The sequence below is a fragment of the Drosophila sechellia genome, chromosome 3R, assembly GCF_004382195.2.
Source record: "Drosophila sechellia strain sech25 chromosome 3R, ASM438219v1, whole genome shotgun sequence".
In the NCBI taxonomy this organism is placed as follows: domain Eukaryota; kingdom Metazoa; phylum Arthropoda; class Insecta; order Diptera; family Drosophilidae; genus Drosophila; species Drosophila sechellia.
In genome coordinates, this window is record NC_045952.1 from 25417323 (window position 1) to 25432763 (window position 15441).

Here is a 15441-nt window from a genome sequence, read left to right on the forward strand (position 1 = left end):
CTTTAAAATTATATTCTACTGTGAATATATATTATATTCTGGTGATCTAGGTTTAATTTATTAATAATGAACATTTTTACACAATTTATTCACGCATGATTTCATGATTTGATGTGCCAGTTGAACCCAAGTTCAAGTTCACTTGCCACAGTCGGCGACAGGAAAAAAAATAAATATAATTAAATATTATTATGTCACGCAATGTTTACGAGTGTTTGTCGGCTCATTGCGCAATTTAAACGAACGCTTCAATTTCTATACACAATCGATGAAAATCCGAAATTGACGTAATGCGTTTTTGATTGAACATTTTGGGGCACGTTTCAATACCAACCGGGGGGCGCCGCATGAGTTGCCAAATCAAAACTACAAACAGTTTGTGAATGAATAGCTTTAAATTGGCGTGTTAATGACAACAACAACAACAGCAGCAACGAAACTGTAAACTTAATTTTCAACAATATTTTTCGCAATACTGTTGGTTATTTCAGCCGATTTTGCCATTGCAAAAGTCAGCGCGCGCTTGACCCCAAAAATGAAACTTTTAAATTGATTTTTATTATTTCTTCAACTTGTTGAACTCAATCAATTAGCCAGAGATAACTCGATGTGGGTGTCAGCAATGGCAAATTGTCGCCGAACGAGAATTGTTTGAATTTTTCATCGCTGACCTTTGGTCTTCAAATCTAGTATATGCTTTTCGGCCGCTGCTTCCTTCATAAAAACTAATGTTTATCTTTCTTTCTCTCTTGCAGGTAAATAAACATTTTCCACATGGAGTTACTCGCCATAATAGCATGAACACTGATAGACACAAGGAAAAGCTGAAAAGCAGAAAAGACTGAATAATTATTCATTAGCCAAGTGCCAAAAGCGTATTCAAATGAAGTTGCCCATGCGAAAAGCCAAAACCGAAACATGTGTCAGCCATGTCAATGCGTTTGGCCCAAACCGAAAAGCCAAAGTCGCGGCTCGAGTGCATTTGTGCTCTTTTGGCCAAATGCGGTTTTTCGTTTTTTAAACGGCTGCGAGTTGCTTAGGATGATTTTCGCCTTTTCCCTGGCAAACAACACTGGCAAATTTGCCGGCGGAAATTTCATAATCATGGTAAAATGAAAATGTTACATTTTATGAAAATGTATTATTATGTCCGTCATAAAAATGTCATTGAATGACACTTGCGCTTGTCCGCTGCACTCCGAAAACCACCTCCGCGGAATATTTTGACAGCAGCAATTTCCCCCGGAAAATACAAATAAAGCCACAGCCCTCTGCTAATTTTTGTTGATTCAAGCAACTTGCATTTTATTTTCAACTCGGTCGCGGCGCCAACGCAGTTACATACATATGTAGATAGAGAAACCAGCAAATTAATAATAGAGAAAATCAACGAAAATTGAATTAAGTAATTTTTGGTTTTTGGGTGAACTGCAGTCGACGTGCGATCGCAATTATTACCACGATTTGCGGCCATTTTCGCTTGGCTGCTGCCACTGTGCATGTGCCACTTGTTGTGGGCTGGAAAGTGGGGGGTTGGGGAGCGGAAATATCTTCTAGTTAAACAGTGGGGCCAATCTCTATAATGCAATTGCTTAATTATGTTTTTATTAATGGATATGGTGTTTGACTTGTGGCTTCAAATGGTTAATAATTGAGGTGACGATAAGATGATCACACCCAAAGGAAATTTGAAATTGTCCTATCTTACTTCACTTTTTCTTGAGTTTACATTGATTTCAAAAAATATATAAATGTATACGTTTAAAAGTTTGATTTTTAGGCAAGTGCTTTCGATTTTGAATAGTTTTTAATGAAGTTTGTTGAAGACTCTACTTAACACTGCTATCCAAGCAGTCTACTTAGTGACGGAGCGCACCAGCTGGACATCTTAAAAATGAAATATCACTTTAGAAGATGCATAAATATTTATGTTTAATATTTCACTTCAACAAAACACATTTGCCTTATCCATTCGAATGTTTCCACTGTCGTTGGGCGTTTAACGAAAAAGTGCAACATTTGCTTCGCCCATGGTGCATATGAACTTGTTGCTGGGCACCCCGTTCACTTTATAAGCTCGATTTCCTCGCTTTCCGTACTAAGCGTACTTTAGGGGCCTTTGGTTCCTTATTTCAGCAGTGCTACGGTCTCTTTTTGTTTTGGGTAATTAAAAGCAGCGTTCAAAGTGCAACGGCTGTGGGTTGCATTTGCATAGACATGTGTTCAAACATTTGCGTTGCGCTTTCTTGGCTGACAAGTGTTGCTCTTGCTTTGCTGCGGCTTTTCGAGTCGCGTGGGCGTTTCAATTTAAACAAAATTTCCAGTCTACGGGCCACGGTTTAATGGCATTAACAATATAGACAAGACACGCCCAAGACACCAAGTGGCTGACTGAGTGACCTACTGCACTCAAACGATCGGCGACATGTTGCAGTCACAGCAGCGACAACAACATGTACAACATGTTTCTCGGCTGAAACAAATTCTGACACCCGAATTTGCTACGCATTTTCAGGGAGTCATTAATTAGTCAAAGTTGGAAAGTTTTCATACACTCTTGTTTTTCGATATATATTTATATATTTTTTGGTGAAAGTTTCGCTTTTGAGAATATATAGTATGAATTGAATTGAGTTCGGGCCAGGCCTAGATTCATTTTTCATAATTACAAAATCGAATCGTACATTACCTTGAGCTCAAACTGCCAAATGGTAACGAAATGGAATGGAAAATGTTGATGCATCTCTCGAGTATTTTTCATATTCAATGCTCTGAAGAGCTTTCAAGCCTTTGTGGTCCATATTTTTGTGAGATGTGATGCCCTGGAAAAAGTTAAGTGAGTGCAGGGGTATGATGATTTCGTCATCATGTTCTTGTGTCTAGATAACTAGACAATGCTACTTAAATATTTTATTTCCCATATGTTATTCTTTACTTTGTCATTGTTGTTTGTTAAACAAAACATTGGGTATCTTCCGTTCGATACAGCCTTTTTTCCCTGTAGCATTCCTTAACTCATTTTCTTTGTCTTTTTCTCAAAATGCACTTCAAGCTGCAAGTTTTGAAGGCTCAAGTGGCACTGGAGTTGTCAGCTGTTGTTGCCGCATTGTCGCTGTGTGGCTTTAAATGCAGCTGCGGTTTCTTGGAGGTGGTCCGATCCGGCTTGGCCTGGTCCGCTCTGCTCCAATCCATCCATCCGAATCCGAATCCGAGCGGGCTGACATGAGCCATTAGAAGCGCATGTCTGGCCGTGTTGACAACAATCAATTGCCGGTGAGCGCATTTTATTGGCGTCATCAAATTGGCTTTCCGTGGAAATCCGCATTGCCGGAGCGCGCAAGCCATCGACTTTCCCAATAGAACTTCGCAGCCAAAATGGTCATCATCATAATCGTGATGGCCAGCCAGAGCGATGATCATCTGGGACATGGCCGATGAGATGCTCCGATTGTTGCCCGAAAGCCATAAATACGAGCTGACATTGCTTGGCATCTTTTAGTGGCAATGCAGCTCGGCTGGGCTGCCCGCATTCTGTGGCCAGGAGTTTTCATCTGGAAAAGAGTACCCAACTCCCCGAGATGTGAGTATGTGAGTGGAGTCGAAAAGGCAGTATTAATTGTTCAAACATACTCGAGCACACACACTCGCGCACACCTTTCAAGGAAGCATTTTCCGAGCTTTTCACATATGTGTGTATGAATGCAGTGTGCGCCTGCTTAATTTTCCTTTATTTGCACGATTTTTGCCATATTTCTCTCCACTTTGGATCACGATCCTCGGATCTTGGACCGCGGACCGCCCTCTTTCCCTCCAAAATGGTGGCGACATTGTGACGTCGTCGTGTTCGCTGGCAGATTATGATCAACATATATGTATATATTTGTTTGTAAGTACATCTTGTGTCTTTGCTGTAACCATGACAGCGAAATATTTTCTGTTGGTGCCGAGCTGCCATGTGTGAAAATATTTATTTTCCATCTGCTCATGCGGGCCAGCAATGGGAATGCATTTAATGGGGGAGTGGGGGAAATTGTCTAAAGCTCTTGATGCAACCAAATTCCGAATCGGAACAAACAAATCTCAGTGGATGATGGGCTTTTCTGGGTTCTGGAGTGCATTTGGGCAAGACCTCAAATAGTCTTAAAGCCATCGAATCAATTGAAGAGGCTTCTCTCAAGTGAAGCTTTAAAGAGCTCTATGAACTAGATTTTTTACAAGCTCGAATTGGGATCAATGAATGTTGGAGGAATTTAAGTAGGCAACAATTTAAGTCGGAGTCAACTAACTTGTCCTATAAATTAGCACAAAATAATACGCTCTGCTAAAGAATTATTAAACTAAAATTAATCTTTAGTTTAGGAATCATTTATCTGTATCAGAGTTACTTACTTATTACCGCTTAAACTTTGGCATTTATTTTTTTGAAGTTTAGAAAACATAATTGAACATCCAAAGTGGACTTTGTTTGATTTTTAAACTGCAGTCTTTGCACTGCCATTAAGCCAAGTTCTTTGTGAAGAGGAGGGGCTCTGAGTTCCCATGTTGTGTTCCATCGATCATAATTATGCTGCTGTTGCAAGCTGCAGGTTCTTATAGTGGTGCTTTTTTTTAACCGATTTTTATTTATTTTGTCTGGCTCTTTGGCTGTTTAGCTGCTCATACGTCTTTTTGTCTTTCTGTCTGTTGGTTTCTTGTCTGTGCGGAATTCGGTCAAGTACTCTTGGTCTTGGCTGGTTTTGTTCGATTTGATTTGTGTGACATGTGGAAGCTGTCGGCTGCCGCATTATTGACACCTTATCGGGCGTGAAAATTCAAATCGCCCCCTCCTCGATGATTATGCATGAGTGGAATTCACAAAGTACACAAAAAAGAAAAAACCGCGTGTGGTAAATTTAGCTTTCTACGCATTTGTTACACTGCAAAGTAGCGCTTATCATTTGCTCAGAAATTTAAGGCGGCAGAGTTCCCCCAAAAAACGAAAGAAACAGAAACGTAAAGCATTTTTTAATGAGCCGCTACCGACCTTAAAAAGAAAGTCAGGCGACATGTCTGGGCTACCTTGGATAAGTTTGGACTTCGTGCCAACATGTTTCTGCTGTTTGTATTGTACTCCGTATTTTGAGGTCTCCCCCTGGAGTCCCTTGTTCGATGACTCTGCTCATTTGTGGATAGATCTCTTGTCGGCCCAGGGTTTTTTCATTCGCATTGTTTTTTTTTCCAAAAGGTACATACGGAAGCCGTCGCTGTCGAAGTTGTTACACTCATTTTTTGGTGAAAGAAAACCTCCAGATACCGTTTGTCAAACAATTTCTATGGCCGGAGCGAAGAAAGGATAACCATCATAATTGATTGAACCAAGTTTTGTGAGCGCAAACAAAGGCAAACCTTGGCTGGTGTATAAATCAAACTCATATCAGCACTTCTTCATCAGCAAAGTGCTGCTTCCATACAAAATAACTAATTATATTTCGCACACAAGTATGTAAATAGCCCATTTGGGTTAATATTTGAATTCGGCCAGCTTTCATTTCGCCGGTGTGCAATATATATTTTTTCTTTTGGCTAATTGAACAACTCGCTGACATTATCATTGGCCACTTTCCCCGCAAAAACTGTGAACTGTGAACAGCGAAGCTACCGAACAGCCAACGGGCTGTCAACTTCATTAGTTTTGATTGCGAGTAGAAATATCATGGAAAACATTAAACGCCTCTGAATAAATTCGAATTAATTGATAAACACACTGAAACCGGAATAAAGATAGAAATAAAACTATCGGCCATAGAGGCAGTCAGCGTTTAGCTGGCCAATTTGCAGGCCAAAAACTGCAACCGTTTGGAAAAAAAGTCAAAAAAAGCAAAAAACGCAAGTTGGTGGCTGCGCATGCGTCGACGGATTGCGCAAGTTCACTCGGTGGTGCAGTGGTGCAGTGTGGTGCAGAGTTGTGCAGAGTGGTGCAAAGTGGCTGCAACCAGTTGGCAGACGTTTGCGTGGCGTGTGTTTAAGTTTTGAGCAGATTTTGTCGCATTTTTTTCTCTTCGCTGTGCAGGCAGGTATTTGTTTTCACAACTCCCCTTCCACTCCGTTTGGCATCCTGGCTCCATCCAATGGCTCTATTTGATGTAGGCCGACTAGCTGGCTGGCCGGCGCTTTGAACCATTTGAACTTTTGGCTTTTGTCTGATTTCGGTTTTGGTTTCTGTTTCGGCATTGCTTGCCCCATTCACCCACCACCCCATGGGGCATGTTTTATTTGATATTTCTTTTTTCCACTTACCAAATGCTACGACATTTCGTCATGCTAATCAGCATGGAGTCACTCGCCGGCTAATTGGCTTAGACGGGCTAACTGGCTGCTTTGGATGTGGCTTACGATTTGTGAGTGTGCGTGGCTATCAGATTACTTGACATATTGCAAAATTAGATTTATATACGTATGGTCGGATGGGCTGAGGAATGGGGAAACGTACGCTAGAGTGATGCAGCTGACAAAGAAATTAATGCGGCTATCCAATGGAACTTGATTTGGCCCAGAGCAAGTTTTACTTTCTACAAAACCCCTTTGAAGGAAATACCTTGAAGATCAGTGTACTTTCTGCACATTACTCAGCCATTTCTTGTTTATCATAATCACTTAAGAAGACTAAATGGCTTCAAAAGGTGCTTTAATGATCGTCTCTAATGAACAAAGTGCCCATTATACATAATAAAGTATCCCAGGGCTAAGGCTATAAATTGAATTAAGGCCGCTTAGGGCCAATTTTACTAATGATGCAGAAATATCGAAAGCTTCAAAGATTGATTCTCTGTTTAGTACTATTTGCATCCGGTTGTAACATACTTGGATACTAGTTTGTTTTTATGGGTTATAAATAAATAAATTGGATGTAAAAACTTTAGAGCTTATGTATGAGTACAGCCTACAAAATGTAAGGCTATCTAAACTGAAAACAGTAATGTAATTGTGATTTGATTGAGTGGAGGATTAGTTACGCAAAATATTTCCTACAAAGATTGTAACTGTTCGCGATCGAGATACCGCCCCATTTCCTCACCATTCTGAATGAGCTGATTGAATTTCGATGTAGTTTACTCAATCAAGTCCAATGCCAAAGTCAAGTCGCTTATTATTACCCCATTTGCATTTACTAATTTATTTATTTACTTGTCTGCCTATCGGTACTGTATCTTATTCTTATGCAAATGCAGGTGATATGTGTGTGTGTATCTGTAAATTATGCAAGTGCCAGTGGGCCGATTGCGCCTTTTGTGACGTGCCAGCCAATTTAATTTGTGACATTTGCTTAGACAATTTTCTCCATAAGAATTTGTAACTTACTTGGATTGTGAATGTGCAAGTGTTCCTCCACATCCCTTCATCTCTGCTTCTATCCAATCCCCTCAAGATTTTCCGCTGCGTGTGTGGGCCTGGTTACCCCAAGGAACTAGCGACAACCTGAAACAATTAAACTCAACATGCATTTATGTCAAGTTATTCGCGCTGCGCCGGCAATTAGAGAGCAAACGAACTCGAAGTGGGCAAAAGCTGATCGCTGGGCAGTAAATTAAGCCGCACTTCCACTACCACTTCCATATGGTTACGGCCACAGTCCGACAGCTGCAGTTGTAAATTTGATTTTTATGGCCAGAAACATGTTGCCAATTGGCAGCCAACTGGAATGGCATGTCCAGTCCAAAAAGAGCCTGGAAAATTGCGACAAAAAAAAATCATTTTTCCCGATATCTGTCACCAGTCATCGAAATGGAAACCTTGCCGACTTTTGAGGTGTTAATTTGGCCACATGCCGAAAGCTTTGGCCATAAATTCAAGTCGTGTTCACGTCGCGTGCAATTAGCCGGGCCAAAATCGTTGCGTTTCCGATTCTTGATCTATGGAAGCTGATAAAGAATCTTTGGTATGGATTTGGATTTAAGATCTGTTAGTGTTTGAAATCTTATTCTTATGGCATATTCCTATAAGTACACATAAATCATTTTCAGCACGTAATAGTAGTGGACAAACTTTGTTGTTTGGTCAGCTGAATGTTAATTGCTGCTCGAACAGCCGCAGTCAAAATAAAGAAATAATAAAAATCCAATTTGAAAATACCCAGTCTGAGTCAAAGCATCTGACTGAATCCCAGTCGAAGTATTATATTTTTTGTCCAGCAAGTAAATCGTGACAATCATGACAAAAATCGAACGGATGTTTGAAACCAGCAAATGCAAAAAGCCTTTTTTGCTTTGTTTGTTGGATTTTTGGCTGGCAATTTATCACAAAGCAGCGAACAAAATCTAAAGAAAATAAACGATTTCAAGCCAATAATTTTTTGAGACAGGCAAACAACAATAATTCATAATAAATTGTCATTTGACGTGTTTGAAATGTATTGGCAATTAAAAACGCAATTGAGGCGAATGGAGTGAGTGGAAAGGGCGGGACAGATCGGCGCTCCTTGCTGCAGTGAATCCAACTGGGTATAATTCGTATATAAATATGAGTAGTAGCAATTTTTGGAGTTCATGAACCAAACTCTGGGTGTGTGTAGAGCTGGGTCATGATACTCGAATCAAAGCAAATCAAAGGCAAGGCAACTCAAGTCTCAACTCAATACACTAAGTCTAAAGTTGTGTTTTTTATGATACTGCAGTTGATTTAAATCAAAAACTATGCTTATAAACAAAGCCACACAACTCCAACCAATTCTTAGCAATTTGTTTATATCTCTTTTTTTTTTATAATTTGCTTATTTGACACTCAATTTCCATAGAAGAACACAAACGCTTCTTTTGCTTAATATATTTTGCTCTCATATTTTCCACAAAAATGCTGATTAAAGGTCTTTGTTCTGTCGATTTTTGTTGCTGTTGCTGCCTGTTGTCCCAGGTCCCCGCCCATTCTCAATTTATTTTGCCTTATTTTTTTGGCCACTTTTTTATTTTTTTTTTTTGGAGTTGCATGTTTTGGGCTCTGCAGTTGAGTGCAGTTTGCTTAGGGCGTACTTAAGTGCCGTTATTTTAATAAACGCCGCTTGCGCATGCGCAGCCTCAGTTGGCCCCGTTTTTTTCAGTTTTTTTTCGGTCTCATTTTTTTTTGTGTGCCCCAAAATACTTTCTTCGCATAAAAGAAATTGAAATACTGCTGATGGCAAATAGCTAATTTCGGTTGCTAAAGCAAAATGTTGGAATGTGCGAGGGGAGAAGGTGGGGTGGGGGTGGCACTGTCTCATAAAGTATGCCATTTGTTTTTCGTAATATTTATTTACTCTGGCCATTGCATAGAGGCATGTTTGTTTATTTTCGCTGCGTTCTGTTTGTCGCTTTTTGCATAAACATTTATGCAAATGTCAAATGCCTAATTGACAGACAAGAGTGCCAAGTGCCTGCCGCGCCTTTTCCCTAAAAAATGGTATGAGCCTGTATTGAGTGCTTGAGTGTTACGACTATCAGATACCTAATGTTGCTACTATTCGACTTAATAAGCCGTGCTTAAACGGAGTTTTTCTAATCAAATTCTGGTTATAGAAATTAAGTTGCTAAAGTTTTTAATAGAAGAATTCGTTTACCATGCGAACTAGATCACTCCAAATAGCTCATACCCTTGAGTTGCCCCAGTACCGCGTCTTAAATCCATGACAGTGACCAGGCATTGTCTAAGCTGGCAGCAAATTACAATTTACGATCGACGATCAGCGAATCGAGCGACAGCTCCACATTTTGTCAGCTCCACATTCTGTCGGCGGGAACCCTCTGATTTGGAACGACCTTGAGCGGCTTTTGTGCGGCCCAATGGAGCCGGGGAACCCACCCTGCACTCCACTCCCCTCGCTGGGTACTCAATTATCTAGATCTACGCGTTATAAAGTGATCTAATGAATTTACTTTATGCGTGTTTCATTTGATGGTGATTGTCCGATAAACATTTTATTTCGCTTTTTATGGCCCTAGCTGGCTGCTGGCGTCTGTCTTGTTTGTTTTGAGTGAAAGTAATTTGTCGATTATATGTTTTTTGTGCTGTATTTGGTGGCTGTGTCTATATCTGCTACGAGTCGATGGCTGACACGCCTAGATACTTGGCACATCATGTGCTAAGAGCTAAAATCCGAGAGATGGTCCACAGATTCTCTGACTCATCCAAAGAAAGTTTAAACAATGCCTTTCGGCCTGTTAATTCTTTGCCTTTTCCCACGTAAATATAGTTGTAGTCATCATCGGGGCTTTATGGCTGCTCGAATGCCTACAACCACTTATTTAGTCGATCATTTTGCAGCAGGTGCGGAGAAATTTAAGTTTGGGCGTGGCCGAAGATGGGCTGGTCCTGAATTATAAAAGTCGAATTTGATGAGATTGTTTAATCATGGCATAATTTAAGACCGAACTTTAGAAATCGATTGTATTGAGATTTACCATCGTTATGCGGCAAATTGGCCCATCTGCTTACTCTATCTTCGATCTGATCTCCTCGAGAATTGCTTGAACTCAACTCATTGCAATGGACAAATTGATTTGCCATATATGGGCTGTATCATTGGGCTCTATCACCGGACCCAAGTCGATATCATTATTTATATCGCTTCAAGATCACGGCAGTCTGCAATTCCAGAACATTTACATGATCACCTGAAGAAGATGCACGCCCATCGAATTGGAATTGTAAGTCGGCGACGACGACAGGCGGACTAAAGGCAATCATCCATTTAATAACCAATTATCATTGATCAACTGCACGCCCAGTCCCCAGAGATCGAGCTGGAATACCAAAAGACAGAACACTGGCCAACTGACCACTGAGCAATATCAATTACGAATTACATCTGATTATCCGCCTCTGCCTGGGAATTGGCCATTTCCATTGCCAATGCCATTGCCATTGCCATTGCCATGGTTGCGATCATGGCCACAGCTCTCAGGATTCGAGATGCCAGATTCAAGATTCAAGATCCATGCCTGGATCTGGAGTATGGGATTGCAGATCCAACTCCCGCCTGGGGGATGTGTGTGTCTGATTAGCGCATAAACAAGTTAATGCCATTGATGATGACGATGCTGAGCCACCTGAACAGACGCCAAGTGCATTGCAATGGGCCGACCGACGGGATCTGGATGGGTACGTGGTGCGATGTTATTGTTTTCCTTGGCAATCCAGTATCAAGATATATTGGGCAGGGGCTCCTGCAGATAAGACCCAACTTCTGGCCTGTTTGGGAGTCTCGGTGCGTTTCCTCGTCTTCGTCGTTGTCTTCGTGGTTGTCGTGGTCGGTTGACAACAGAAACTGGCGGCGGCTTGGCAAGCTTTTGATCTTGACGAAGTTTTAGTCGCCGAAGCCGCCGCTGGCAAGAGCCTGTGCTGGTACCATGTTGTACTTTCCCAGTTTTCGACGTCTTCCTAGAATATGTATATGTATCTCCTCCTCTGTTTGCCCAACACTTTTTTTTAGGGCACGGAAGGGGTGGCGATATGCTAATGTTGTTTGGGTTTGGGCAGCCAAAAGTCAAACACTGTTTGTTGACGTTACCTTGAATTCGTAGGGAAACAAGCCCCAGCAAAGCTATGCGAAGATCTATGGCAAACAAAGATGTTTGAGATATGTCATGTGTTCGGAGCGGACGGATCTTGACATCATAGTTAGGGTTCAATTGCTCTGGCTTCCCTAGCGAAGTCGTCGTCTTATTGACTGGCATAAATTGCAGTTCATGAGAATCTAGAATATGTGTTCTATACCAACTCATTAGGGAAATTTATGGAATAGCTTTAAGACTTAATCTTAAAAGTGTTTGCTTAGTGTAGTTTGGGAGTCTCCCTCCCGAAAAGTCTGGGAATGATTTAATTCGTCGGCATTAGCGTGGACAATTGTCTGTGGGAGTGCTGTGACTTGTGTGCTCCTATGCAAATGAGCGGGCAATTATGCTGATCAGCGCTAATTGAGGGAGCCATAATGACCCACAGAGTGACTAACCCAGTTCCCTTTGCTTCGTTCTCTTCCCCAGGCTGCCCGCTGACGACAAGTTCCCACTGCCTGCGCTGCAACAAGGCGGGCTGCATCAAGTGCCCGATGTACCTGGTGACGGACACGAGGCAGTGCGTGGATCAGTGCCCCGCCGGCTACTTGGACCAGTGGTCCGCCCACACGGAGTTCATGGGCCGGGTGTGTGTGCCCACGGGCTATTCTGGGCCACTGATGGCCGCACTGGCCGGACTTCTCGGTGGCTTCTTCGTTTGCCTGTCCCTTCTGGCCGTCGCCGTGATGCTGGTAAAGAGGAAGAGGCGGCGAAAGTCCATCAAACAGAAGCTCATCAACGAGAACACCATGGATCGGGCGGACTTTATGAGGCAGCTGAACGAGATGCGTCCGAATGCGGAGTACTTTCTGGCCATGCTGAACGATACCCGGCGGCAGATCAGGAAGCTCTATTTGTCGGGTGAAGTGGCGGCTGCCAACTCGTACAGGCCCATCGTCCGGGATCTGGCCAAGCTGCTCATTCTGCTGAACAGGCCGATCGAACTGATTCCCGCCCCGCCGCCAGATTGGTCCAGGCTGTATGCCTGGTCGGAGCAGGCCCTGGAGCGCTACAAGCCCCAGGTGGGCCAGCTCATCGACTTCTTCCAGGCCTCACACGGTCACAGTGCTGGCCACCACGAGGTGCTCTACGCTGCGCCGAACAAGAAGAAGCAACTGCAGCAGCCCAGCATCTTCCGGCAACAGGTGACGCCCACGGCGACGCCGCAGGGAGTGGGCGAACTGATGGCCGGCGATCGGAGCAGCAGTGCCTCGGCGCAGCAGAAGCTGCACCTATTTGGCTCGCTGATCAGCCTGCACGAGTTCGAAGAGCCCCGGGCCTCGGATCCTTTCGGCAGCAGTTTCAACACGCTGAAGAGCGGCAATCTCATCTCTGATCTCAACGCCAGCTCGCTGTGGCTGGAGGACGAGTTCTACAAGCTGGGCTTTCGACCGCAGGACGAGATCACCACGGAGCTGTAACCGCATCACAAAACTCATACTCAAAACTTAATGCAAACTAAGTATTACCCCGGCTGGCGGCGCTAGCCGTTCGAGGCTAGCGCCAGTTCAGCTGGGGGAATGGAGCATTTGCGTGCACATTCCGCCAGGCCATCATCAACTTCGACTTCATCGACAAGCTAACTGGGAGGCCGTTTAGCCGGAGCCGCTAAATGCCCACGCTTAGAGCTTAGTTAGATCAGTTAAGCAAGCAAACTAGTCACGTAAAATCACAAACAAAACCATCAACACACAACGATGCCGAGGAGAAGAAGCAAATGCAAATGGAAATCGCGTGGAAATGAATTTAGTTTTATGGATTTTACAAAAATTGCAACAATCATGTAACGAACAATATTCAATATACACACTATAGAAATACTATTCAGATAATAACTAAGATGATTAGCAGTATAAAAGCGATACTTATAGCTATAGCTTATGTAGACAGAGATTATAAACCTTAGCAAATACGAAATGGATAATAAAATCGTGTGCCTTAGGATTGTAAAATATGTAACAATTTGTATTATTAACCAGGCGCCGTTATCCGACCAAGTCAGCCAACGCTAAGGCTCCTCGTACTTCCAGAGTATGTCGGGTTCCTCCTTGAGCTTAAGCTCGCCATGTCACGTGTCTTCTGTAATTGTTTCCGTTGCGGCTACGCGCTCCGGCACCGCCTTGCCCTCGCTGACCAGCATGGACAGCTCATTCGCATCATAACCGATCAATAGTTTCAAGTCGCAGTCAAATTTGTATGCGAATCGCTTGCCGGACACCTTGGAGATCATATCCCCATCGTAATAGTAGCGGAGAGCCCTTGATAGCTTTTCGTAGTTCATGGCGGGTTTGTTTTTCTTCTCGCCCCAAAGGCGGGCCACTCGATCCGGGTCAGTGAGCTTGAATTCTCCCTCGGTGCCCACCCACTCAATAACGTCCGTGTGCTCGCAGTCGGTGAGTATTTCGAGTAGGAACTGCCAGAGCTGCACTTGTCCATTATTCCCGGAACCGATGGTAGTGTAGTTTGAGGGACTCATGGATGTCGAAGTACTTTCAACGGCTGTAAACGAAGTAGATATTGTTAGCTTAAGCTTTGGTGTAACAGTCACGTCTACTTACAATCGGAACTCTTGACTGCTTGATAGGATTTCCGCATAATCCGCTGTTCAAGCGAAGGGCTGCCCCCCGAAACGGTCGATATGGAGTTGGCCGACATGATTCTTGGTTGCTTGGGCTTCCGCTGCTCCTCCGCCCGTTTGTGCACTACGGACACGAAATTACATTCCTTTAGCAGCTGGAGGTGGGTCCAGAAAATGTTGCCTGGATCACGGGGCAACTTCTGATTGAACTCCTCGTGCGTCATTGCGCACAGTTCCTGACCGTTCATCTGCCAATCGCTCATGTTGATGTCACCTAGATCGAACTGCTTGACGGCCCACTCCAGCCAGTACGTCACGTGTGCGTGTGTCCATTCGTTGGCAGCCTCGGGTATCTTGAGGCGTAACTGTTCTCGCTTAAACTTGCTGTCCAGAACCCAATTCAAGACTGGCTTGACATCCTTGGAATCAACGGATTCCTCTTCGGAGTCTTCTCTGTGCATGCGCTTGATTGGGGTTTTGATGGGGCTTTCGCTGGAGGAACTCTTCTGGCTGGACGTTTCCGGCGGTGAGAGCTGACCCACCACCTCCTCGGCCAAGGCAGCCAGTGCGGCCTCCGTGGGCTTCAGGACGTCGGCGATGTTGATGCGCTTGCGAATAGTTTGTATCTGCACGTTGATCTGCACCAGGCCTTCTCCCTTGACGCACTGGTCCACGAGATTCTTGTGCGATTCCAGCTGCAGGAGAGTGGGGGCTTAGGTAAACACTTTATTATGCTTCAGTTAGACTCACCTCCTGCGCGTCCTGTAGCCAAAAGGTGTAGTAATTCAGGCACACTCCTATCTTTTGCTCAACAAGTGATCTGTGGGCAGAAATAAGGGTTATTTGCATGGCAGACGGTGTGGTAATCTTAGCCAGACTCACTTGAGCATGCTGAGCGGCTCCCGGATGTCCATGTGCACGATGATGATGTCGTCCGGCTCCGCCTCCGTCTCCACATCGATGCTATCCTCGAACATTTCGCTGGCAATCACTTCTTCTGCAAATTGTTTACAATTAATAAATCGGTGTAACAACAGGTGCGTCCCAATTGGAAAATGGCATTATTCCACTTACCCAGGGCACCGCCGACGCTGAGCCGGCGTATTAGCTCATCCGACAAGTCATTGCTGCTGTTCATAGCGGCTTAAAATCGCAAATAACTGCCTATATTAAGTAAATGTTTTTAACAAATTTGTCTCGTGGATTTATTGTTGCATCTTCAGTGTGACCGTGTGCGGTGGGTGTGGCAATACCAAATAATACTAAGTGGCGTTGGAACAGGGCTGCATAGTCACGGGCCAGTAT

General features: G+C 43.6%; 2 protein-coding genes across 3 annotated transcripts in view; one reads left to right on the top strand and one right to left on the bottom strand.

The window, feature by feature from the left end:
- Positions 1–13512, top strand: part of LOC6617098 — a 28961-nt gene extending 15449 nt beyond the window's left edge. For both annotated transcript variants that reach the window (XM_002041389.2, XM_032721219.1), the window contains exon 3: positions 11988–13512. In XM_002041389.2, the coding sequence (XP_002041425.1) occupies positions 11988–12979 (992 nt within the window). In that variant the 3' untranslated portion in view covers positions 12980–13512. The remainder of the gene's footprint in view (positions 1–11987) is intronic.
- On the bottom strand, positions 13289–15382 carry LOC6617100 (DNA-binding protein Ets97D). Its single transcript, XM_002041391.2, has 5 exons — positions 15211–15382; positions 15019–15133; positions 14887–14956; positions 14117–14831; positions 13289–14057 (listed from the first exon to the last, which is right to left on the bottom strand). The coding sequence occupies exons 1-5, from the start codon at positions 15272–15274 to the stop codon at positions 13627–13629; spliced, it is 1395 nt and encodes a 464-aa protein (XP_002041427.1). The 5' UTR covers positions 15275–15382; the 3' UTR covers positions 13289–13626.
- Positions 15383–15441: the final 59 nt, after the last annotated feature.